Source organism: Monodon monoceros, unplaced genomic scaffold, assembly GCF_005190385.1.
Source record: "Monodon monoceros isolate NGI ecotype Baffin Bay Population unplaced genomic scaffold, NGI_Narwhal_1 Super_Scaffold_3, whole genome shotgun sequence".
In the NCBI taxonomy this organism is placed as follows: domain Eukaryota; kingdom Metazoa; phylum Chordata; class Mammalia; order Artiodactyla; family Monodontidae; genus Monodon; species Monodon monoceros.
This window is the reverse complement of record NW_021703780.1, coordinates 11,009,937-11,036,782: the sequence shown is the minus strand read 5'-3', so window position 1 is coordinate 11,036,782 and position 26,846 is coordinate 11,009,937. Positions and strand designations below refer to the sequence as shown.

The 26,846-nt window shown below is 49.4% G+C and overlaps 1 protein-coding gene across 1 annotated transcript in view; it reads left to right on the top strand.

Moving 5' to 3' along the window:
• The window catches only part of GFOD1 (glucose-fructose oxidoreductase domain containing 1), a 102,419-nt gene extending 76,161 nt beyond the window's left edge, over window positions 1-26,258 (top strand). The window contains exon 2 of the mRNA XM_029242441.1: window positions 19,211-26,258. Coding sequence (XP_029098274.1) covers window positions 19,211-20,130 — 920 coding nt within the window. The 3' untranslated portion in view covers window positions 20,131-26,258. The remainder of the gene's footprint in view (window positions 1-19,210) is intronic.
• Window positions 26,259-26,846: the final 588 nt, after the last annotated feature.

The following is a 26,846-nucleotide window of genomic DNA, read 5'->3' as shown; positions in this document are numbered from 1 at the left end:
GAAGAAGCAGTTCATAATGAGGATGGAAGTACGCTGCATACCTGGTCAGCAGAGTTGTTTTGCCTCCCACCCCCGCCAGCCTCCCACCCCCAAATTTCAGAACCTCAAGTAGTTATCTACAAGACGTGAGCAATGGGCCAGCCTGTTCCCCAGCTATCTACTAAAAGTAACTGTTTATAACCATTTTAAAGAAACTCCACAACATCCCTTGGTACAATAACGACCATCATTACTGTTTATTGAGCACTTACTATGTTCCAGATGATTCTTACAACTCTCCAATGAAGCTGGTACTCTTTTTAGCCCCATTTTACAGACAAAGAAGTTGAGGCTTACAGGCATAAAGTTACTTGTCCAAATAAGTGGTAGAGCTGTGAGGTCAGACTCAGCCCTTGGTCTGGCTCCCCTACATGTGGCCTTCATCAGTGTCCCTTGCTGCAGCTTCACTGCTGTCATCAGGAGGTTTCAGCCAAGATTACTAAAATTTAAGTCCAAGTGTCATCTTTTGCCTTCAAGGAGACAAACAAAAAGAAAATCTAATGTTCATCATCCTCTGTAAAAATAACCCTTTATATCCTTGAAAACCATAATTAAGTATCCTTTCAAACTTATTTCCTCTGAATTCTTTCCTCCTTCCCCCTTGGGTTAATTTCAAGGAGTAAGGATTTATTGAAGATGGTCATTGTGCTAGGCCATTGGAGGACACCAGGAAATAGAGATGGTTCCTGGTTGTTCCAAAGGTTTCACTGGTTGGTTAATAATAGCACTTATTAAGCACTTGCTGTGCCAGGCACTGTGTGAAGTAGCTTACATGCATTATCTCATTTAATCCTCATAACGATCTTTTAAGGTAGATACTATTGTTACCCACATTTTATATAAACGGAAGCCCAGAAGGTTTGGGGGAATCTTGCTTACAGTTGTAGAATTCACAGATGGTTGGCAGCTTCAATATTACACGTGAAAATATGGCTAAGAGTCCCAGATGTTATGTAATGAAGGTTCAGAAAGATATACCTGATGCAGGCAGCAAATTAGAGATGGAGAGATACCTGAAGCTTGGAGTCCTCAGGAAAGATGTCTCAGAGGACACAGCGCTTAAGTTGGACCTTGGAGGGGGGGTTGGCACATTGGAGACTGGAGAGGAAGGGGGCAAAGGTCTGAGGGTGGGAAAGTGTACGGTGAGGCTAAACCTGTTTGAACTTGAGGACTTAGCAGAGGGGAAGTAGAGAATCCCTTTAGAGGGATAAATCATAGCCAAGGCATGGGAAGCCTCAAAGGCCATACGATGGGCAATGGCAAAGATTAAGTTTCTAAACAGGAGGGGCGTGTGTGTGTGTGTGATATGCGTATCATTGTTTGGAAAAGACTAATAGTAAGATAGATTGGAAAAGGGATGTTAAACATTTTTTAAAGCCACTGTATTGACATGGTATGGACCTTTAAAAAATTCATTGCCTATCAGCAGTTGGCAGAAGCTCCTCTATTTGAATTTTGCAGTGAGTCGTTTAGATGTCCAGTTGCTGAGAATTTTTCTAAACAGTTTACCAAACCTCTTTCTTTTCAACTCATTCAACCTAAAGGTGTGTGTGCAATGGAGGTTGGGCAGCATGTGCTCTGCAACGTGTCCTTGAGTGCTTTCGCACCCCTGAATTGTAGCTTCTAGAAGGACTAAAGTGCTCTCCTCCCTTGAGGCCGTGTGGAGGGCCAGCTGCAGCACCACAGGTAGCCCTGACTTAGCACCACAGCCCCTCTGGCTCCCCATCTTCTCTCTATGCCCCCCAAATAAATGCAGATTTGTGATTCGCTTAGCAAATCACGGTATAAAGAATATAAATCGTGGATGTTATACTTGGAGCCCCCCTGTGGAACATCTAGTCCAAACACTAGCTGTCTCTCTTCTCTCCAACATGCTTTACTATAAAGGGGGAAAGGTTGGATCGCTGGGGGATTGTTCCAGTGTCGTTGATTCCTTGGAGATGCGCGCAGTCATTAATGGTTCAAAGAAGTACTATATGAGAGAAACCTTTTGCTGATGGAGAGGGTGCTTGCAACTTGTATTTATTGTGTGTGTGCCTGTGTAACAGGGTGCTTAACGTTGCTTTAAAAACCATCAAGACAGGAACACACAGAAGCATACGGGGCGAGGGTGGTGATTGGCAAGTCGAATCTCTGCTGGGGCAGTGAGGAGTGAGATCTAGGCTGGGGCTGGGGATGGAAAACAATTGCAACTAGTTTGCATTTTCAACAAGCACTTCCCATACTTCTTAACCCTAGAATCCTTTTCTCGTGCATGGCGGGGCGATGAACACCCTGTGGGGCGAGTGTTCCGCGGAAGAGGGGCTTCAGCCCAGCCCCTCACTTTGTGGATGAGGGAATGCACGGGGTCAGAGTTGGGGCCGGGTCATAGGTACAGGATCCGCAGGAAGTCTCCACCGCCTGTCCCCGGCCTCGTGCCCACAGATACTGATTACTCAACCTCTGATAGCGAGGTGTGTGTGGAGCGGGACACTGCCTGTTCAAAACCACCAGGCAGGGGCTTCCCTGGTGGCGCAGTGGTTGAAGAGTCCCCCTGCCAATGCGGGGGACACGGGTTCGTGCCCCAGTCCGGGAAGATCCCACATGCCGCGGAGCGGCTGGGCCCGTGAGCCATGGCCGCTGAGCCTGCGCGTCCGGAGCCTGTGCTCCGCAGCGGGAGAGGCCACGACAGTGAGAGGCCCGCGTACCGCAAAAAAAAAAAAAAAAAAAAAAAACCACCACCAGGCAGAGCAGCAGGATAAAGGGTGTTTGGAGAGGGGAGCTTTGTGCTGCCAACGCACTGGTGGGGGAGTGGATGACGGCCCTGGAGAGCAGGTTCTGCCAGGTGAATGACTCTTCTGCTGGCTCTGGATAGCAGGGACAGCCCCGTGTCCTCCAAGCAGAGCAAGGCTCCTCCTCAGGGTGGGCGGAGCTTTCCAGGCAGTGGCCCTAGAACTGCTGATTCATTGGCGTGTGTCCAGCGTGAGCACAGTGCAGGTTTGTTTGCCTGGATTTAACAAGGGGGATTGGGGTGAGCTAGGGACTCTCTGGGACATCAGTGTAGGGACCCTGTAGGGCCTGGGAATAAAAGGAGAACAGAGGTCCATAAACACAAAGCTGTTTGAAAAAATAAGGATAATTGTCCAAACTCACTACCCTAAGGTAACCAACCGATAAGGAGAGAGAGTCTTATAAACTGGTGTTTGAGGGAAACGAGGTATGAAAAGAAATCTAAAGGAGAAGTGAGCTGCATAGACAGAGCAGGCATGAATGAGGAGGGAATAGTTCATGACTTTATTCTTATATGTTATTATTATTCTGCTCTATGAGTGCTTTAACTTTCACAGAGGACATTCTTTAGGCTTTACACTCGAAAAATGGGTGAATGGCTCTGTTTCAGGCACGGTGCTTTACCTGCCCCTCACCCATACTACTCCACTAACACTTACGTCTCTTCTCTCACCCTCCCACCCCCTCAACAGAAATTGACCTGCATAAGAAAGGCACTCAGCTATTCAGTGAGCTAATAGCATAAGTTATACTCAAAAGCCCCTTGGTGACTGCTTCACCTTAATGCACCGAAAGAAAAGAAAAATGATTCTGATCTTTCCGTTCCCAGCCTGGCAGAAATGCACGAGAGGAATCTTCTCTAGGTCCCAGACCCCTATCTTCCTCTCCCCAGCCCCAAGCAGGACAGCAACGCTTCCTTGTTGCAGAACGATTGGTTTTTACAGAAGGTTCCCACCATCATCACTTGCCAGTTTTAAAGACCGTTTAAAGACCGTTCCATGAGCTCCATCGGCATTTTTACCTTGCTGATGTCATCTCTCGTTGGTTGGGACCAGAGCCCTGTGGGAGCAGGTGCCTGGGTGGGTCCTCTCCTGCCAGTCCTGTCTGGAGATGCTGACACAGGCCTGAGATGAGAACGTCAGCCTCCCTGTGGACGTATACCTCCTCTGCTCTCCCCCCACCCCAACCAGGGAAGTGGCTGCAGCTGTTGCTAAGCAACCAGTTTACTCTGGCTCTCCTGGTCAGCAGATACAGAAGCAGCCCTGCAACTCCTGCTGGAGAGTTCCAGCTGGGAGATACCCAAGGGCTGGACTTGAACTCTGCTGCTGACCCTCCCCTCTGTGCTGAGGGGCCCGTCTTCCCAGAGGTGTGGGTTTGCCTTTCGAGACTAGAAAAAGTAATCTAGATCATTGACATGATCATAGATTCAGCTTAAATTAAACAGAATCTCAGAAGTTTAAAGTGATGTATACCTAAAGGTTATATCTCCATGAGTCCTTAAAACCCTTCAGAGGCAGTTGATTGTGTTACTTTGCATCAGAAAGCTCAGAAAAAATTATTTATTCTCTAAGATCAGGAAGGTGCCCTACACGTCTCTGCCCCCTAGCTGGTGGGACCTGTGAGCTTGGAGTATCAGCAGCCCCTGTATCACTCACACCTCGCTGGACCTCTGTAGATCTTTAAGGGCTTCTGCAGGCCAGATTCAGACTTTTTTTTCAGGTTCAGACTTCTGTTGTAAACTGTGAACAGGTACTAAAAAGTATCTACAGCAAGCCAAGAACTATGCCAAGGGGAAACCAAAGTATTGACCAGTATAAGATGGCTCCTGCCTTTAAAGAACTTCTAACCGTGGGTTAGGGGAGAGAGTACATAGAATGTTCTAGAACAAAGGTTCCCAAACATTCTTCATTCATGGTGCTCTTAATGTCTCAGTAATTTTTTCATGGTGTTCCTAGGCCACAAGAAAGACCTGGCAATTCCATTTAGTAAGTCCAAATAATAAGATCCAAGTAGTATCCAATAGACATATATACTGTGTCTCAACAACATAACAGATACTTGAAAAAATAACACATAAATTGAAGGAATAAAAATATTTGTATTGCATTCTTAAATGATCAGAATGGGTTACACTGGGATATGTGTGCCCATTGGGCACTGCACAGCTTCTCAAACCACAGAATCAGAGAGATCGCACCGCCCTCATTTCCCGTCCTGCCTTGATTGGTTTATTTGCTTTTCATCACAGCAACTGCCGAAAACCGAGCTTCACAGAGAGGGCATGTTATCGAAAGGAGTGTAGTGCAAATCAGTATTGAAACTGAACTTTTTAGAGCGAGTATCTCCCGCAGCATCCGATAGACGTCGAGTACCACTATGTTTTCCTCAGAAATGAAAAATACACCGCAGTGCCCCTGCGAGTTCGGTATGGGGTCCCTGGATGCCTTGGGTGCCGAGACGTTCAGGCTGGGAACTGTGGTTCTAAAGCACAGAAACTAGTAGTGGAAAATTACAAGACCACGTAGAGGCTGGGCACCCCCCTCCCACTGCTTCCCCGGGAGGCCCTTACTAAGTGTTTGTGGGATGAGCGAATAATTACATGAAAATCCATGATTACAGCTGGGTTCCTCGGCAGTCATGTTTTACTGCCTGTCAAGTTGTATTTAGAATCACAAGGTGAGTCACGGGTACGCGGAGGGAACCAGAATATGTGGGTTTGAATCCCGGCTCTACCACTTACTAGGATGTGAACTTGGGCATTGACTCTCGAGGATTTGGCTTCATGGTTCGTGAAATGGGGACGACAGTGACTGTCCGGGGTGTCGGGAGGTTCTGATGAGCGCAGCCGCGCTTCGCCGGGTGCTTTGTACCTAGTGCACTCGCCAGTCACTACGTGGTAGTTGTTTCCGTAACCCTTCCTCCTGGGGTGGACATTTAGACTTTCTGCGGTTGAGCACGACAGGCTTTTCTCAGGAGGAGGGGTTAATGAGAGGTGGGTGGGTGAGGGCTGTCGTGGAGGAGGGACGGGGACAAGCCACACCTGCCTGCTCTCCAGGGCCCTTAACGACACCCGCCCCACTGTGGAACAGAGCAAACTAAGCCTGGGTCTCTGTCCTTGTTCTCTGTTTCGGCACACCTTTAGGGCTCTGCTGTGTCTAAGATATCTGGACATCTCCCCACAGTTCTGTGCAAGTCTGATGTGTGGCCGGGTGTTCACGAGCCCCAGGCCAGGCTTATTCCAGCGCTGTGCCCATGTAGAGCCCTCTTCTGGGAGTCAGAGAGAGCCCCTTCCGTGCAGGAGCATCCTCCGGATGTATAAAGAGCCGTTATCACCTGTATGCCTGTATCCCGCCTCCTTCAGGGCTTCACAGTAGTACTGTGTGGAAGAGAAAGCATTAAGACTTGACTCAGCCCGTCTCCGCATCTGCACAATGGGGCTGCTTCCCCCCCCCCCCCCCCCCCCCCGACATCACCAGGCAGCCCACGAGCTTTCTCGCTTTTCAGGCTTTCAGCTAGCATTGCTCAGGCAAACACAGACCCAGGTACGCCCAGTTTTCTGGGAGCTCCTGCCAGCTAGGTTTTGGCCTTTACAAAGAACCTGCATTGTTTGCAAATTGTTGCCCAAAGAAAACAACAGCAACAAAACCGCCAAAGCTCTGGGCCTTTCAGCCACGGTTGGCTAAATTTGCTGAATCTTCACCTGCTCAGTGCAGGGGATTGTCATCTGGTCCAGAGAGGGAAAACCGAACACTGTCTCTTTAAGAGAAAAGGTTGGTGGAGGGAGGATGTAGCTGGCTTGTGCGCCCGCCTCTGCTCCGGGGAGGACGACAGATCTCTGTGTTCAGTTAGGGGCTTTGTAACGTCCCCCTGCCAACCCCACCCTCCCAGAGTCTTGCCCATTTCTGAGGTTCTGAGTTCTGTGGACAGGGCCCTCGTCCTGGTGATGACGGTAGCACAGATCCGTGCAGAAACCAGCTGCAGCCAAGGGTGAGGGGTGGTTCTCAGCAAAGGGCTTCCAATCCGCAGCCTCGGTCACTAGCTGAGTTTCAGTTATTTACAGGAACAGCTGATAAGGTGCTCAGCCAAATGTCTCATGCTGCCTTTGCCCTTCCGCCTGCCCAGCCTCGCCTCCCAGGCCACCCCACATAGCCAGTGATGCCAACAGAAGTCCCTGCCGGGGTGTGCCCCATGTCAAGTGACTCAGCACCCCAGCCGGTGCATCTAGCATCCAGCCCGGGGATTCCAGGCAGAGCACGCTGCAGCAGATTTGTTCTTTCGGGGGACTTTTTTGCTACTGCATCTCAGCAGTAACTTCATTCTTGCAATAGGCTTATTCCTTCCAGCAGACGTTCCTCAAAACTATTCATTTCGTATTCTCAGGAGTCCCGTGAAGCTGGCGGGGCCAGGTATCAGCCCCATTTCACAGACGGCTTTTGCACATCGCATCAGTGGCAAAGCCAGACTTAGAACCCATTTCGATTTCAAGTCTTGGTACCTTAACCACTGCCAAAACCACACACCACCACGCCCACCCCTTGCTATGATGCACTTACCTCCCTGCCCCTGATCTCTTTTGAATTTTTGTCTCTCTCAGAGCTGACATGAGCTGTTTTTATTTGGATGTGTTATTGAATTCAGCAGACATTCATGAGCACTTTTCATGTGTTGTCATTTCATCCTCAAGGCAGCCTTTTGAAGAAGCTGGTATTCTTCCGATTTTATAATAAGGGAACTGAGCTCCCTCAACATCAAATGGCTTGGGTCACACAGTTCCAAATGCCAGAATCAGAACTTCAATCCACGTCCCCCCGACCCCCACTCCGCTTCCCTTTCCAATAAATCACGCCAGATCTTGGGCTGCTTTATTTATAGGCCCTCAGCGGTTCCTCTGTCCCCAAATCAATCTTTTCAGAAAGGCGTCCAGAAAGCTTGTAAACCTGTTGTACTAGAGAAGCATTTTAACTGCCAACAACACAAATTGCCTGGCCGATTTTAGCAGAATGGAATTTTTTGAAAGGACATTAATTCGTCACAGAAATGTTCGGCCGCCTGGGGAAGCAGGCTTGGAAAACAAGAAGAACAAAGAAAGGCTTGGCAGCTGGAATCGGTCCAGATCACACAGAGAAACCCAGCCAATGTGGACGGGGACGCCGTTGCTTGCAACGATGCTGGCCCTAGGCCGCAGGTGCCATCTTTGGCATCACTGCCACCGCAGCCCTTGGGGACCGATGTTGCTATCCCCACTGCCAGCCTGGTCTCCCCACCTTTCTGCTTCCTCGGGTTCCAGGCCCAGGCAGTGTCCCTGGTTGGCCAAACCCAGGTGTGCCTTCACTGCAAAGGCTGCTGGGAAAGGAACCCCTGGCTTGGCTTCCATAATGGGAAGAAGCTCTGCTTCCCACCATGATGCCCACACGGGAAATTCCCACATGGAGCAGGGAGATGTGGGTGCTGGGCAGCCCCTGAACATTACAAATCTCCAGCACCCCCCCCCCCAGACATACACAAACACCTAGTTAATTCTAGGTTACTTCTCTGTTTCTAATCACCACCACCTTCCCACCACTCCCTCCCCTCCCCTCCCCTCGTCACAGATTTGGTCTAACACGTGGAGATGCTGTAGGTGAAGGTGCTCTGGGAGGTGGTTTGTTAATGATTACCCCGACCTGATAATCCACAGCCCTGGATCCGGTTTGCCTCCAGGCTGTGGGAAGGGTTTGTTACTGTTGTCTGGTCACATCGGCAGAAACGTTGCACTTCTGTTCCCTTTGCTTCTGGATGGGGGCAAGATCCCTTGTTTCTACATGAGGAAGCTTAGAGCATCAGGCTGCTTTCTGGCCACACCGAGGTACTTATTCCCCCAAGGATCATGGTGGGGTAGGAGTGTGGCCCCGCCGTCGTTTTCCTGCTGCCACACTGTTTTTTAGGGGTGAAGTGTGAGGCAAGACCATTGCTACCTAGTTCCTTCTGCCAAGGTAGCAGGTGCCTGCATGCAGAAGGCCAGACCCTTAAGGGCTTCCTTTATTCAATGTGGGAACACAGTCACCACCATGTTTCCACGGCCACTCTCCTTCCTGATGATAATCTTTCAGTTGCTCTGGCCAGTTCACTGCCACAGGTGTAGAGCAACGACGTCGACCTGTCAAGGACAGCAGTGGCTGTGGTTCTCCCATGTGGAGCCTCCAGCCCTTCTTGGTTTTCAGCTCTTCCCCCTCCAAGCAGTAACCGGCCTCCGCCCTCCCTCCGTCACCTTCCTGAATCACTTCTCAACTCAGTGCTGGGGTCCAGCGGGGCCCAAAGGGTTTGGGTTTCTTTTATTAACCCGCCTGGTGCTCTGAGGCTCAGTCATCTAACGCTACTCCCACCCTCCCACCGGTAGCAACTCCCTACACGGAAAATGGAAAACATAGAGCTTTGGGATCACGGAACTGAATTTGCAGCTGGACCTGTGTATGTCTATGATCTTGGGCAATCGTGGTCTCTCTCGGCCTCCATTCGCTCTTCTGGACAAATGGGGTTAACGATGCCTGTATGATGCTTAACTGAACCAACGGGAAGCCCGGGCACCTGGTGGGTTCATAACAATTTCAGCTCCCCTTCCCTTCCTTGTGTTCATTCTAGCTCCCAGAGGCCAAGTCTGCCACCTTCCTGGCCCTGTTCCTATTACCACTGCCTACAGGGAGCCCCGAATTGAGGACACAATCTCCGTGGTAATGAGGAGACTAATAATAGGTTTTAAAAAGCCTAGAGTACCTCATCGAGTCCTGCTTGATGGAGTAAAAACTACTACAAGAACATAGAAGCAAAGGGAGGTCTGGAAGGGATGTTGACACGTGTCTGAAGCGCTTTACTTGGGAGAATACTCGAGAATCTTCCTCTTGGCAGAGTTTTCTAGGGCTCACAGGCAAATGAAGGGACTGGGCTGGAGTAATTTGAAGATGACCTTCGCCCCCTGCTGTCACTCCTGTGATTAGTTGTGGCCAAAGGGAGATGATCTGGGTGGACCTAATCTAATCACAGGAGCCCTTTAAGGACAGAGTTCTCTCTAGCTGCTGGCCAAGGGGCAAGTCAGAGAGATTCCAAGCGTGGAAAGGACTGCCTTCCCCATGATGCTGATACTCTCCCGAAGATGGTGCCACTCCTGAGAGATGCAAGTGCTTCTAGAGGCTGCACAGCCAGCACGGAAAGCAGCAGGGGACCTCAGGCCTGCAGCCCTAAGGAACTGAATTCTGCAGACAACCTTATGAGCTGGGAAGGACGTTCTTTCCGGCGGGAGCCTTGTGAAACCCTGAGCAGAGATCCAGCTGTGCCCGCCTGGATTTCTGATCCAGAAAAGTGGAAGATAATGGGTGTTGTGTTAAGTGGCCACATTCCTGGTAGTTTGTTGGGGTAGCAGCAGAAAACTGATACAGTCGAGCAATAGGGATTGGTGGGGACTGTGGTCTGCAGAGGCCACTGTTCAGCTCCAGCTGATTTATTGTTGTGGGGGAGGCTCTGGAGGAAGAAACCCAATACTTCTGCATTTTTCTATTTTTTATAAGAAGCTAGACTGTGTGAAATATAGTGATTAAAAAAACCCACAAAACACCTGCTTGGTGAATATACCTATGATCCCTTCACTAAAGCATAACCCCTCTTGAATGGAAAGAGTTTCCTACTTTTTTTTGAAAAGTTACCTAGTTTTAAGTCTTGTCTTACGTTCATATTAGATGTACAGTGAGGAGAGTACTTCTCTGAAGCGTGTTAACGTGCCGTTGACAGGGACTGAGGTTTTGTCGGGGACTCCGGGGAGGCTTTGGGAGCTACCGCGAGTCTCCCACCCTTTGGGATGTGTGATGAGAATTCCCACTATAAATAGGACAAGGAAGTACAGATTTCTTTATTTCTCTGTAGCCACCCCGATCCCCATTCTAAGCTCCATCTTTAGGTGGTAGGTAGGAAACGGAGTCATCGTGCAGTCTGGTCATCTCACCAGCGCCGTCGCTTACATTTTCTTGTAAGCAGCTCGGTCTCTTTTTGATGAGTCTGGGGGCCCAGTTGTTCAGGACTCTACCCTTTGCCCGCCTCTGCTGCAGAAGGTGGCGGCTTCTATGGGGAAAGTGAGGCTTGAGTGACTGGTTGTGTTCCCTGGATCCAGGTGGTGCCTCTGACTCTGGCTTGTCCAGGTGTGCGGTGGCAGTGCAGGCCACTCCCCAGAATAACTGAGGTGCGGTAGGTGTCATCTGGCCATTGGGGCCCAACAAAGAGGGACTGATGGTCCTGGCCGTTTTCCTCTGTCCCGTCCCGATCATTGCAGCCACTGCATCCAGCCCCAGACCTCTGTCCTCCAAGGCGCCCTCCCACCACCTCCCTGCCCCTCTCGACACTTGGCTCTCTGTGGGCCACGTCTAGGCACGGAGGTTGGGAAGCTGGCTTCCACATACCCACTGCTGTTTCTAAACCTGTCCTCTTGGTTTCCCTGGGCTAGACGTGGCGAGCTTTTCTCTTCTCTCCTGGGGATGCCTAGGCTGGAAGGAGCTGGTTAGAAACTTCCCAGCATTATATCCTCAACCTCTACCTGTATGAGCCATAGCGGTGGAGGTGTGTGCGATCGACCGATAAGGAAACCGCAAATGAAAAGTGTTTCAGGAGTGCCGTCCCTGTTACGGGTGTTACAGGCTCAATGATTAGATGATACTACTATACATGAAACCATCTGAGAAAATCTAGCTACCGACAGGGATTCCTGTGCAAAAGGAGGGCTCTGATGACAGGCCCGAGTAGTGGAGGAAAGTCCATAAAAAGGGTTGGTGGGATGGGGGCTGGCCTTTAAGGGCGGGTTGTATACAGAAAAGCACTTGAACATCTCAGTCAGTTCAAGATCAGGTCCTGTCCATGTTAGCCATGCTGACTTCCTCTGTTTGGCTGTCCCCCCTCTTTCAGAGCCCACAGAGGGCATCCTTGACAAAAGGGGCTGAATATGGGTCACGCTGACCCATTTCCATCTCAGGTTTGAAATTAGAAGTTGCTGTGGGACTGCGGGTGGTCGTTCAGCTGAGCGTCGGGCACACCTGCCCCCCACTGGCCCGGTTTCTGGTGCTCACCCCAGCCCATTACATCACCTCCTGGGAGCCCTCCTGTGGTGCCGTGGGCATTGCACATGTGTGCATTGACATGTGGGGCTGGCCAGAATGGGAGCATGTGTCTGGGTTCAAATCCCAGCCGTCCTGGTCATTGAGTTTTGTGGCGCCATGGGCAAATAGCGTCCCCTCTCAGAGCCTCGGTTTCCGTGTCTGTGAGATGGGGACAGGGTTAGTACCTGCCTTGTGGGGTTGTGTGCACGCACAAAAACGGAAGGGAATGTAAAATATGCAGCCTCTTCTGATACAGAGTTGCTGCTCCGTGAGTGGTGGTGATTGCTATTTTAAATTATGTCAGGATTATAGTGAACGCATTAGATTAGGGCTGTGAGTCACGAAGTTGTCAGGAACTGTCATGGGGATTGAAGATGAGGGATTTAATCTCTCCAAAGGGGCTCTTCTCCCAACTTACATGGAAGAAGGGCCAGAGGGCAGAGAGCAGGGTTGAGACAGGTCATTTCTGCTGATGCTTTTCTCAGCTGAAAGAACACACGTGTGTGTGTGTGTTGGGGCCAGGGGGGCAGGGAGCAGGGGAAGGAGATAACAGGGGTGGGATGGGAAGAAAGGAAGGAAGGGACTGAGCTGGACTGAGTGGAGTGTTACAGTGAGGGGGTGAAACTGACCACATGTCCCATGTCTCCGGGAGCAGAGAAGGAACGATCACAAACAGCCCTGTCTGTTCAGATACTTAGTTCTGTTGAAACCAGAGATCTATCTTGGCCTTTAAAATGTTGTTTTTCTTCACTCTCAACTATAGTTCTGCTTGATTCCCTTTGAATTAGAGACACTTTTAAGACTCTAATGATCTTCTTCCTCAGAAAATGAACATCAGGTTTCACACAGTTTTTTTTAAATAGTCCAATTTTAGTGGTTTCTCAGACCCAGGTTAAACACCCTTGTTTTATTTTATTTTTTGAACAGTGCAAATCTTTTAAAATTCAAATTGCATTTCAAATAAAGGAATTTTTTTTAAAACACCCTTGTTTTAGACCATTTTCTAAATGGGACCCAAAGCTTCTGAATGAAGAGGTGAACTCTTACACATGCTTCAGAACCCTGCCCAAATGTCACCTCTTCAGCAGAGCTCCCTACCACGCCCAAGTCAGTTGGGCAGCCCCTCCTTTGTGCTCTCATCGTTTATCCTTCTATTAGATCCTATATCTATTAGATCCCATAATCACTCATTTCCTGGTTGGTTTCTTCTACTAAACTGTGGGCTCCTTTTCATCTTTCTTACTCATTTATTGGGTCCCAGTGCCTAGCACAGAAATGTTGCAGGAATGGACTATAAAGGAAGATAATGCGTTCCCTGCTTGAAATGCAGGGAAAGCCCTCTCTGCCTTGGGTGAATGGGGTGGGGGTGGGGAACTAGGAAGCTGTATCTGATGGGACTTCTTGTGGGGCTCGGCCAACCCGCCGGGACAGCGCAAGCCAGCCTCCGGGACCAGCATCCGTTTTGGCTTTCAGAAGATAAGGGGCTGTCAACACAAGTGGAATGATGGGGAAGAACTGGTGGGAAAGTAGCATCGGCCTCATAGATCGCCACTGTCGATTAGATGAGGGAGTGTGTAATTGGAATTGTGCTAGCAGGGAGGGATGCTTTGAAGTTCCAGGCTGATTATGCTAAAGAATGACTCTGGGTGGCTGGGTGGCATCCATATTTCCAGGTACCACCTACCTGATCAAGGGCGAGAGAGGACAGCAGCTCTTTGGGACAGCAGAGAGCATATGTCTTTCCCCAGAGGTGTCAGTGGGAAGCCCCTTGCCTTGCTCCTGGGGTCCCTGGATTGGAGTATCAGCCCTCATAAAAGCTCCAGTCTCTGGAAGGAGAGATGGGTGGGTTCTCAGCCACAGCTTGGAGACCCTGAGCTTGGAGGGCGTGAGGGGCACAGCTGCCTGAAAGCGACTTTGGGGTCTGTTGATTGGAAACTCCTTCCCTGTGGCACTGAGTCCTCGGAGGGCCATGGATATTTGGACTCAGATAGAGAGCACACACTCAGCAGGCTCTGGAGGAAACATATTCTCCATCTCCCTACGAGGGAATCTCAGGAGGGCAGTAAAACTCCTTCTGAAATGATTTCATGTAAAAACTCCTGACAAAGAACAGGCATACTGCCTTGCACATGACACTTTCACCTTCCAGAAATTTCCCATGATCTCATTTTCTCCCCCACTTCAGCTCCGTGACATAGGTGAGAAGGCATTAACCCCACCATCCTCCGGACAGAGAGCTCTCACTTTATTTGCTGACAAGGGGTTCTTGTCTTGATAAAGTAAGTTCGTTCCAGCCCAGAGGCTCCCCAGAGACCCAACTTATGTTCTTTGTTCTCACGCAAACGGGCAGACGGTGTGCATGGAGGTGGGTTAGGAAGACTCCCCAGGACACGCAGACCAGTCTCCACACGTCCTCTGCCACCCACCAGAGTCACGTTGTACCCCCTTGACAAATGCAGCAAGGTCCCAAGACAGCCATTTCTGGTGCAGCCACAGGCCCCTGGGTGGAGCCAGCTGAGCGTGGGGCAGTGGTGTCCCCGGAGGGAGCGGCAGGGTGACCACCGGCTGCCATAGCCCAGAGAACCAAGAAAGCTCCCACTGTTCTTCTGCATCCCTGTGAGAGCCAGTGGGCTTTGCTGACACTGTCCAGCTGCTCGGGAGATGTTTGGGGTTTGGCAGAGCCTCCAGCTTTTCCTCGGGCACTTGGGATTTTCCCCCGGTCCATTTCGCACTACCTGTGGATTTGGAGTGAAATCAGGTCCGTATGTTTCAAGTCCCTTTGCTTGATTCTCTGCCGCACGATTTTCACTAAAGTTTTGGATCTCTTGCCTTAGAAGACACATCTTGCCACAAGACGATATGAACCCCCAACCTAAAGGGAGTGTGTGTGTGTGTGTGTCTGTGTCTGTGTCTGTCTGTCTGCCTGAGAGACGTGTGGATGCAGGGCAGCGCAGATGGCACTGCTGTACTTTTGGCAAAGTTGTACACCCAGGAGTGACAGGGCATAGGCTGTCCTCTTAGGGTTTGCAGAGCAGAGACCAGGGTGGTAATTTTCCTGTTAGGGGTCAGCCATGGCTGCTTTGAGGGCGGGCTCTGCCTCTCCCTGAGCTCTTCAGTTCCTGTCTCCTTGGGAGAATCGACTTATCTTCAGAGCAAAGGAATGTCAGAGCCATGGGCTTGGGGAGGATGCCCCTACTTATTATTTCCTTTCCAGCACAAAATGGAGAGGGCTTTTCTCTGAAGAGCCCATTCCAGCACTTTCTCTGGAGGTGGCAAGAAAGGCATGGTGCTAAGACATATGAAAATCATGAAGACACCAAAGACCTATGATATTTCTGGAGAACCAGACCCAAAGCCCAGGCCGACAGGGGCAATTTGGAAGGCAGGGATCTGTCTGCTTTCTTCGGGAAAAATCCCCACATATATTCAGTGGCATCTGACACACCCGGATTGTGGGCTGTGTCACCCCTCTGCGCAGACAACACAAGCTCCCTTTATATGGCATGTGATTTTAGGGGTGAGGGGAATGCTCTGTGCCACGCTGATGCACCAACACACACACACACACACACACACACACACACACACACACACCCCAGTATCCAATGACTGAAAGTCCACAATTAGAATGGTATTCTTTAGCCTAAGCCCTTGGTTCTTGTTAAACTGCTAAGAACGTTGGAGTTTCAGGTTCTGGGCATTTTGGAAGGGCAGATTTTGGTGGGGAAAAGCGGGCCAAGAGAACCTAAGGATCTTGGTGGTTGGGGGATGGTCCCAGAGAGCGCTTTGCAGAAGCCCTACCAAGAGGTAGCGTTGAGGGAAGATTGTGTAAAACAGAGAAAACAAACTCTGCTTTATAAATCTGTGAGCAGTCTGCTAGCTCTGCATTTTGGGTTCCTTTGAAGCTGGAAGCATTATCTCATTTTGAACAATACGTTACCTGGGCTTCTAGGAGTTATCTTACAACTTACAGCGGAGCTGCCTGTTCTTCAGAGCCCCAGGGGGCCCTGCACAAGCTGGGGATGTGGGTAAAGTCTTATGTGTACGTGTGAATTGACCTTCTGAAGAGAGTCCATAGCCTTTGCCAGAATCATGAAGAAGTCCTGCGGAACTGGAACAGGAAGACCTGAGCCTTGGAAGCATCACAAGTTTAGGGTCAGAGGGGCTTTCATCAGCTCCCTGGGCACAGGAACTGGGGCAGGTCCATGAGCTCCGGAACCTGCCTGCTCTTCCGTGGCTTTGGAGGGCCCTTCTGCCATCATGTTAAGTCTTTGTGTCTCCTTTGGACCTAAAAAAGAAAAACAAATGTTTTTCTGACCGTAAAAGTTAAAACTCATAAAATATGGAAAAAGGTAGTGAAGAAAATAAAAATTAGTCTTAATCCTACTAATCAATTAACCACTGTAAACAGTTTGAGGTATTCCCTTCCAGGTTTTTTTCTTGTGTCCTTTTAAGAGAGAGTTGAGATCATAGCATGTCTATGAATAGAGCCCTGTTCACTTAACATGACCTCATAATCATCTTGCGTGCCGTTAAAAACTCTTTATAAACATCATTTTCAATGGCTGCACAATATACCATTATATGGAGGTATTACAGCCTACTTACCCATTCTTCTGTTGGGCATTTGCATTGTTCTTAGCTTTTTGCTGTAATAAATCACGCAGTGACGGCATCTTTGGGCGAGAAGCTGTGCTTACATTTTAGAGGATTCCTTTATGCTAGATTCCTAGAAGTCTCTTTTGACTTTTGAAGATGTTGTGTGTTAAGACGTTGCCAAGACCCATCTGTAAAGTGTGGACGGTGCAGAGGACTGTGGGCAGAGCGGTGGTGTCAGGCAGCAACGACCTCTGGCTTCCTGCACACACATCGCATGCCTCTAGGTGCCGTGGGCATAGAGGAGACTTAAGAAAGCAGAAGGCCCAGGCTTGATCCTTGAGGAAGCTGCTGTCTAGTGTGGGACCACAACATACTTAAATAGCCCAAAGGAAGAGATGCCTGTATCTCAGAATCTTGGGGGAGGCAGGCCTGCATTCTTCTGGAAAGGGAGTCTATAGCTTTCACCAGTATCTTTTCATCTACAGAGCTTCAAAGAATTACCCATGCGATGATTGCTTTGGGTATGTGGAGGGGAGTGAATTATTTTTCTCAATTTATTTTTTCTTTTACTGTTTTATCTGATAGTTCTTAGAATAGAAAAAAACAAGATAAACTTGTTTTTTCATGTGTCATTAATATGACAATAGCGTGTACTCAGAAGATGGCCATCAGGGGTCTTGGCTTTGTGGACCCTGAGAATAGGGTAGGAGAGGCCACAGCCTATACCCAACAGGTGTGAGGCAGATTTTGGCAACATTTGTCACCTGGACCTGTAGTGACCTACCCATCTGTTTACAGAGAAATCTGCTCCTGCCGGCATTATCCCGTGTTACATGAGCCTAATGCCGATAGGACCATATTATCAGAACACGATGTCACACAGGTGCGCGGCACTTTTGGTAACACAAACCAATGCTTCCTCACCCCTCTTCCAGAGCCTCAGTCCTCACCTGGTTACTCAGAGGTAAAGAAGCTTCTTACTGTTCATTCAGGGTCGTCAGGAAAGCCAGCCCAGCTCTGCCAGTGTGGAGGAGGCCAGGGGATGGGGTTGTTGCGTGGCTCCAGGCCTTTCACTCGGGGCTGGAATTCGATGTGCACCTGGAAACTGACAGCCATCGACTGTATTTATTTTCTCCAGTCTGTTCTGGCCACTTCAATTGCCCGGTGAGCTCTTCCAATGGGAAAATGAGAGCACCACGTGCCTGTGGCCTTGCCCAGGCATCTCCACTGGACAGACGCCCACAGTTGTAGGGCTTCCACGGTGTTCATGGATTTTGTCAAGTCAGGTGCCTGTGGTCAGGACAACTGGGATGGGTGCGAGTCTCGTCACCCCATCTCCCTTGTGGCATGTCCCTTGTCTGTGGCTGGAGTGTTCAGCTCTCCATAGGAGGGTCTACATGCAGAACATGACCGGACAGCAGAGAACTCATAGGCAGGCATGTGGCTTGACTCCGAAGCTTCCCAATCTGGCATCCTTCAATCTGGCTTGCTAACAAATTGGTATACTTTTTAAAAAATGATTATTTTTTTGAGTTCCAACTGGCTGTTTCTCCAGGTTCAGCTGAGTTGTCTTTCTTCCCTCTTAGCTTTATCTTGGAATAAATCCTTTTCTTATTCCCTGTCACTCTCCTATCCTTGGATCTTTTGTTTTCTCCTGACCCAGAACCACTTAGTTTCCTAAAGGGTTTCCGCCTACCTATAACTTAGGCACTCGGTAGAGTGATCGCATAAGCTTAATTCTTATTTGGCCTCAGCTCCATTGCCAAAGGCACCAACGTCCCCACCCTCCCAGGCTGTGAGACAGATGAGGGTTGAGTCACTGCCCATCCCTCAGATATAAGGACTATCCGCTCTTCCCGTAAGGAACAGGAAAACATTAAACGAACACGTCTGTGAGCACAGCCAGCTCTAATCCATAATGCAAAATAAACAAGCAAGAAAACACTCAAAACATAATCCTTGGTTATGCTTGATTATTGCAAGCAATAAACAAGCTTGCAGTAAACAAGCTTGCTGGTTGTGGGAGAGACAGCTAAAAGCTTAGACTTTTGAAGTATATGGTTAAGAAATTCTTCCTCATCCTTAATCAGACTCGCGTTGCCGTGATTTCAGCTTATGTATTCAAGTTCTGTCCAGATAAAGACACTGTTCTCTACATGTGATATTTTTAATAAAAATTTTATTTTACAAATAAAATAAAACATATAAAACGTTTCACATGTAAGATAACTTTCAATAAAATATATGTAGAACGTGATATTGTACACCTTAATAGAACTTACATTTTGTATTTAAATATTTTAACTTTACAAGTAAAATATATTTGTATATAAAATGTTATAGATTCATATAAATAAAATATTAAATGAAGCATTTGATATTATATTGGCGAACATTTTAAAAATTGCTAAAATATAGACTTTAAATGTATGAAAATAAATCTTAATATTTAAATCGATGTGATGGTTTAATACTAAAGTAATTCGACATAAATATTTAAAGTAACACTGAAATGTATAGAATATGTTATTTTTGTATAAGTAAAAGGTGTTATAAGATGTTTTAAAAGTGTAGTAAGGGTAGCCGGTCGGGTCTGGTTCCCGGTCCATAAATTACGATTTGGGGGCCACAGCGCCCCCTGTCGCTCGCTCGGCGCCAGCGCCCTGACGTGCTGTTTGTCCTCCCGCCCGCAGGCATCGGCAAGAACGTCATCTGCGACCGCACGGCCACGCCGCTGGACGCCTTCCGCATGATGTCGGCCGCCCACTACTACCCCAAGCTCATGAGCATCATGGGCAACGTGCTGCGCTTCCTGCCGGCCTTCGTGCGCATGAAGCAGCTCATTGAGGAGGGCTACGTGGGCGAGCTGCTGGTGTGCGAGGTGCAGGTGCACGGCGGTAGCCTGCTGGGCAAGAAGTACAACTGGAGCTGCGACGACCTGATGGGCGGCGGCGGCCTGCACTCGGTGGGCACCTACATCATCGACCTGCTCACCTTCCTCACCGGCCAGAAGGCTGTCAAGGTCCACGGGCTGCTCAAGACCTTCGTGAAGCAGACCGACCACATCAAGGGCATCCGCCAGATCACCAGCGACGACTTCTGCACCTTCCAGATGGTGCTGGAGGGCGGCGTGTGCTGCACCGTCACCCTCAACTTCAACGTGCCCGGCGAGTTCAAGCAGGACGTGACCGTGGTGGGCTCAGCCGGGCGCCTGCTGGCGGTGGGCACCGACCTGTACGGACAGCGCAACAGCGCCCCGGCGCAGGAGCTGCTGGTGCAGGACGCCACGCCCGTCAGCAACTCCCTGCTGCCCGAGAAGGCCTTCAGCGACATCCCCTCGCCCTACCTGCGCGGCACCATCAAGATGATGCAGGCCGTGCGCCAGGCCTTCCAGGACCAGGACGACCGGCGCACATGGGACGGGCGACCGCTCACCATGGCCGCCACCTTCGACGACTGCCTGTACGCCCTGTGCGTGGTGGACACCATCAAGCGGTCCAGCCAGACGGGCGAGTGGCAGAACATCGCGGTGATGACTGAGGAGCCCGAGCTGAGCCCCGCCTACCTGATCAGCGAGGCCATGCGCCGGAGCCGGATGTCCCTGTACTGTTAGCCCGGATTGGGGACCCAGCGCGACCTAGGGCTCCCGCCTGGGGCCCAGAGAGGGGGAAAGGCTGGGGGAGAGGTGGCCTCGAGGAGTGTAGGGGTGGGGAAGTGGAAAGGCAGGGTGAGAAAATGGCATCTGGGAGGCTGAGCCCCTGTCCCGGTGAGGGGCCCCGAACGAGACTGTTGGGACGGTGACCCGCGGTCCCTGAGGTCGTCCCTGCTGGCGTCGGCTGAGACAGAGGCGGTCGGCCGCCTCAGCTGCCCTTTACTGTGAGAAGCCGGGAGGGGTTGCCGGCCTCCGCCCCTCATCCATCCGCCCCCCCCCACCCTTGGCAAGCCAAATACTCCTGCGTGCTCTGAGCCCTGTTTCCAGGGGCGAGCTCGGCTGGCGGGAGACGGCATATCTTCACGTGCCCACGCAAGCCTGCAGGTGTGTGTGCGGGAGTGGGGGGGGGCGCCAGTGGCTAAAGAGAAAGTTCAGATTCCAGGAAGCCACTTCAAGTGTCTGAAGGAAAAAGTACTTGGTAGCAAAGTGTACAGCTTTCTGGATGGATTGGTCTTCCTCCCAGGAAGCCCGAGGGAGGGAGTGTCTTCCTAACTGGTTCAGTGCCCTTTTCCTGGCCTGAGGTGTAGGGTAAGGGAGGGCCAGGAACAGCAAGCAGAGAATCGGGTTCCCTTGAGCCAAAAGGAGAGAGCAGGGGCACAGCCTGCACTGAGACAGATGAGGCAGAGAAGAAAATATCCCTTCGGATCTGCCAGCAATTAAAAGCCCATTTCCGGTGGAGTGGAATGGCCTGGAAGGAGGGATTCGGTACTGGAGCGTTGAGGTTGTCCTTTCACGGGGACGAGGAGACAGCAGGAAGGAGGTGTGCGTCTGACCACAGGCTCCTGTGCTATCCTCCAGGACCAGGGGCAGCCTTGCGCCCCAGGGTCACAGTGGCACTTCCCAGCAGGAGGGCAAGTGAGCCCTGGACCCATCTCTCCTAGCGAGCTGGGGAAGGGCTCTTAGGAGACTCCCCAGCTTTGTAGATTTTAAAAGGGAAGCCTTCAGGTCCACTCAGATATAATCCTCTCCCCTTTAAAAGAAAAAAAAAAATAGTCAAGGCTCTTTTCCTTAGCTTGGACCTTCGCTTTCACGCATCAAAAAAAGAAAAATTTTGAATAGGTATTGAACAAAAGGACAGCAAGCAACATAATTTTCGGCGTTTCTAAATGGGGTTTGAGAACCCTCTGAGGTGTATAGTTCCCATAGGCTGAAGAAGGCTAATGTAGGAAAAAACATCTTCTTCCTCTTGGTCTCCTGTCTCTCTTGTCTTGTCATCCTCTGCTTACAGGGAGGGCTTTTACTGGAGATGGCAAACTGCAGGCTTGGAGTAGGCAGTGCCAGAAGGGAACAACCAGACACACACACACACACACACACACACACACACACACACACGGATTTATAAATGCTCACTACCACCATTGTCACTAAAATCGCTCTTAAAAATTCAGACCTAGTCTTGAAAGAAAGCCCAAGTCAAATACATTTTGAAAATGGGGAATTATCCTTTTGTTATCTTTTCTTAATCCTTCATCCCACATAGGACATTTGTCGAGCTTGGCTGTGGAGACTGTTACTTGTAAATGTACACAGCGTTTGTTCACAGTCACAGAAACCCAGCCGTTGTCTTTGGCACACAAGTGACATTTAGACATCTTTTCAGATGGCCCCGCACTGGAGCTGGAAGGGAATTTAAGGGGCTGAGGGTGAACCCCAGGCTCTGAGTGGGCAAAGTCCCCAAATGAACCGTGCGATCAGTTGCTTCCTCCTTCCCCCTCCCAGGGCCAATACACTGAATCCCAGGCTGCCCGTGGGTACTGCGTGGCCGTGTCCAAACACCACGGGAATATGGTATTTTCTAGCACGGAGGGGTAGGGATCGCCTCCCTAGAAAGAATTACCCTGCTTCCTGGTCCCTTACCACAATGTGGGAAGGTTAGTGAGCTAAAACTCTCCATCGTACAATTGGTCCCTGCTCCGTTCACAGAATCAGCCTGCCAGCTTTCCTAGCTACCAGTTCAAAACTAGAGATTTGGTAGAATGGAAGTCTCCCAGTAAGAATTTGAGCAGAGGGCCATGCCATGGACTGTTTTGGTTCAGATTCTCCTAAATTCCCCTCTGGATAAATAGCTTTTGTGGAAACTGAGTGGAAAGAATATTTTCTTTTTCTAGTTGGCCCCGAAAGGCTGTGATCCAGGATGTAGAGAAAGGAAACTAGTGACTCTATGAGTCTCATTTTTCTAAGTCATTTATAATCTAAGTAGGGCTGTTCCTGGGGTTTCAGTTTTGTTTCTGTACTTAAAATACTTCGGACTACTTTCTCCCCAAAGATCACTGAGGTCCGTGATAAATATTTAGTGTCTAAAACAGGAATTCTCATTTGAGGCTGGGGTATATGGAAAGAATATACATTCTTAAAAAGAAGCATGAAAAATATTTTAGTAAGTGTTCTTAAATTCTGTCTACTGAAATGCATGTATAGGTAGATGCAGGAACAAGTGGAAGAAAAGACATAGTTCATTTTCTTAGTGTAAAATCTGCAGTAAATGGGTTCTTTAGCACTCCTTGGGCCCCAGTCCTATCACTTGCAAAGACTTGATTAGGAGTCACAATATAAAGCTGAAATCTGAAGCTTTCAACATTCTATGGAAGGACTTTGTCCCAGGCCAGCACCCCTAATAGTCCCCTCAGGGGACTGGGTACCATCAGCTGGGTTTTAGCTCAGATGAAGTCTGGAGTAACCCAGCCCTCTCTGCCTTGTTTAATGTGTTTCAAGGACCCAGAGTAATGGAGGCTCCATTTTAGGGTCATCACATTTAGTCCCCACTTGCCTGATTTGTTCCTGTTATTGTGAGGGGGCCTCTGATGCTGAACATTTGGGCTCATGCCACTGATGTCCTCTGCAGAATGTTCCAAATTCCAAATTCTGAGAGGGGGTATAAGTCAGGGTAACCACAAGTGTTTGGGAATGCTCTGGGCTTATTTGGAAGGGTTGGATTCTCTGAGTTTTCTCCTGGAGAGAGAGTTCATGGCCACTGTCAGCTCCCCTACGACTTCTCCCCCCGGTGGAGAGGAGTGGCAGGGGACCACAGATGCTCCTTAGCCCAACAGGCAGCAGATACCTCGGGACTCTAAGGGCAGCTTGGCTGACTCCAGCTCAAGGGGAACTTCTCCCAGACCCTTTCTCCATCCTCAGAGAGCCACGCCAGTACCCTCTGCGCTCCCACATTGCTTGATCATCTACTGTGTGCAGGGTATTTTAAGTACGTTATCTCGCTTAATCCATAAAAACAGCCCTGTAGCATTGGGTATTGTCGGTCCCATTTTACACGTGAGAAAATTGAGGCTGAGAGGAAGAGGAACTCGCACAGAGTCACAAAACTATTAAGTAGAAGTGGGGTCACCTGAATCCAAACCTTTCTTCTCCTCCAAACCACGTTGCCTCCCACGAAGAAAGGTTTGAGCCTCTGCTATTCCTCCCGGGCAGGAAAGCGCTTCTTGTCGAACCCTGTCGGGGTGTGTGGAGCAACAGCGATTAGAGTTCCATGTGACCTGCGTGGGGGTGCCCCTCTGCTGCTGTCGACACCTGCCTGTGGAGCAGGATGCCACGTTTGATGTTCTGCCAGAAGGTTCCTTGTAGAGCTGCAAACAGAAGGGGTCGATCTTTCTTCCTCTTCCAAAATGGAAATAGCACTCGGCTTCTTTTCAAATCAACGTCCTAAGTTGATTCTGATCGTAAGCGATGCGGCAAGCCACAGAGTTGGGGATTTTCAGAACGTTAGCCGATTACTATGGATGGCCTTGGGTTTTGCTCTCACGGTATATAACATAGGAAAATGTCTTTTCTCAGGGAGTGGGGTTTTGACAGTTCGTTTGCTTGTGACTCGGATTTTAGCTGTGTGTTGCATTTGTGCCTTTAGACTCTCTTAACTCTTCATCTTGGCTCAGAGGGGCAGCTGTTGAATGCGACCTGTGGTCACAAAGTAGGTTTCTGATTGCATCACTTTTATTCTGGTGGGTTTGGGGCGGGGGAGGAATTCAGCGTTGATAAGGGTACCCTGGGGAGAAAGTAAAGCCAGTTGCATCTGGAGGGACTTCAGAGCCCAATATATTCAGTTCCTTTATTTTTACATCCCCAAGAGGTTAAGTGATGACCAAGGTCACACCGCTTCCTAGTGGTAGAGCCAGGACTAAAATCCCAGTTTTCTGACTCCAAGTCCCATCCTGCATCTTCAGAGCTCTCAGATGGGGAGAGGGAGGCCCAGAGAGGTGAAATGACTTGTCTCAGATCGCAGGGCTAGTTGGTGCAAGAGTTGCGGTTAGAACTCAGACCTGCAACTGACAGTATTCCCTGAGATGTTGCAGCTGAATCAATTTTTTAAAAACTCAATTATGTCTTGAATGTACTCAGAAAACTAGCTGTTTAAAATTTCCCATTGTGACTGTAATGTGAACAGTTATCTCTAATTTGTATTCTATTGGCAAGGATGGGGGACATACATTCAGATGCTCACCTTTGGGATTTCCTGAGGCCAGCTCTACTTCCGGGCTCTACCCTGCCCTCTGCGTACAGATCTAGGTCTTGACTAGTTTAGGATTCCTGCCCCACCTACCGCCTCCCTCTTCGGCCATCCAAATCCTGAAGTTTATAGGGCAGAGGTCACGACACTGGGGAGGTTTTTGTTTTGTTTTTTTAAAATCGACTCTCCGAGCCCTGCCTTTCAATTCCCTTTCGGGGACAGGGAGACGCAGAATGAAATAAAAGCCGTGCTTGTCTGCAGCCCATGGGCCCACCCCAGCCTGTTGCATCCTGGGCAGAGAAGCGGGCGGTTGGGGGGTACCCCAAGTTTGAGGGAAGAGCCCTGAGTGGGGCTTCAGAACTTTTCCCAAGAGGAGTGTAGACCTTCTGTGCTGCGTTAGTGAAGGTGCAGCCAGTAAGTACCGCGCACCTGAGTTCCACACCAGTTAGCAATGAAAGGCAGTGGCCTACTGACCTTTTCTTCCCCATGTACGGTCCCTACTTGCTGGAGCTCTTGAGAGGGGCACCAAGCGTCTGGCTCTGTCAGGCTCCTCAAGTGTTGCACTACTGAATACTCTTGAATCTGTTGCCCCTTTCTGTTTACACCAGCAGTGAGTAGACAAATAACAAGGCCCTGGCACATGCAGTGGCTCCGTGCTTGGCGTGGCAATCATGCTTGCCTGGGTGGTGTGAGCGGGGCCCCCAGACTGACCCAGGTCCAGGTCTCTGCTGTCCCCTGCAGCCATCACAAGGGCTACGTTGTTGAATGAGCCCCATGGTTTCTCCCCAGCAACTCCATGACTGATTTGATTCTAGTCCCAGGCTAAGAAACAGAACCCAAGGAAGCGACCTGCCCGCTCCTTTGCTCCCCTCCTTCCCCATCAGGCATCCAACCATATTTAGTATTCTTGCCCTGTGCCTTGCCCAGGGGAGGGAGAAGTTTCTAGTACTTATGGTTTTCTGTTGGTTGCCTGGTGCTTTTACTGTTATTTTATTGTGTTGTTGTTGTTTTTAACCAAAAATTGCATTTGTTTGGTTTGGTCAATGTCGAGTGTGTGTTTATTCTACAAACATGAGTATATATATGTATGTATATGTATAAAAACAAACATAACATATAAAAAGTCAAGGCATGTATACTAGATATTTTAAAGAGTTATTTATCAAGGGAAAAAGATGTGTGTTATAAAGTAAACAGAGTCTATATTTTATATATAATGTAGATAGCAAAAAATAGCTTATAAATTATAGAAGGTTTGGGTTTTCTTTTTTTTATTATTAAAGCAAAAAAAAAAAAAAAAGACAATGAACGCACCTGTTCTTAGTGTTTTAAAAGCCAAACTGCTGTGGGAGGTGGCCTTCCCTACGAGGCCCTCGGGCTGTACAGTCTGTGCTCCAGGCCCGGAGCTGCTGATGCCTCGTGTTACCTCTGCAATGCTCAGGGGGCCATGGTTACCATCACCCCGCCAGCGGGCATGTGCCGCTTCAAATGTGGCTTCCTGCTGTCCTCCCCAGTTGGTGTTGGTGGGATAAAGGAATGGAAGTAGCAAATAAAGACTGAAGAGAAGATATAATTGCAGCCGTTTCCCTGTTTATTACACCTGGGTGCTCTACCTGATGAGTTAGGTAGCTGGCCAGTTTGGGGGATCTGAATTAAGAATGGGGGTGGGAATGATGGTGGTGCATCTGGCGGGGGGGTGTGTGCCTAGTGCGGGGAATCTGTTCTTGTGTCAGCATCCATGAAACAGAGCAATGGAATCCACTGACCTTCTGCTTTTTGATGGTAGATATATTGAATGTCAGAACTGGAGGCACTTTAGAGCAGTCTGGTTCAAATCCTGGCTCAAATTTTGGAAATGTGGACATGGAGGGGAAATAACCTGCCTAAGGCCACTTGCGGGTGTGTGTGTGTGTCTGTGTGAAAGCCCAGTCCAGACAAAGATGATAACATAGACTTTAGATTGAGGAGCACATTTTAGAATTCTCTATTATATCAGGATCTTAACCTAACACCTCCCACCAAGCCCTATAAGACACGTTCAGACAGGCTCAGTTGCCTCTTTAGAAGAGCATCTTTGCTTATGTCGTTCTTAGCGGTGTTTAAGGGCCAGCATCTTGGACTGAGCTCAGCCGAACTTGAGATTCGCATGGATGAAGTC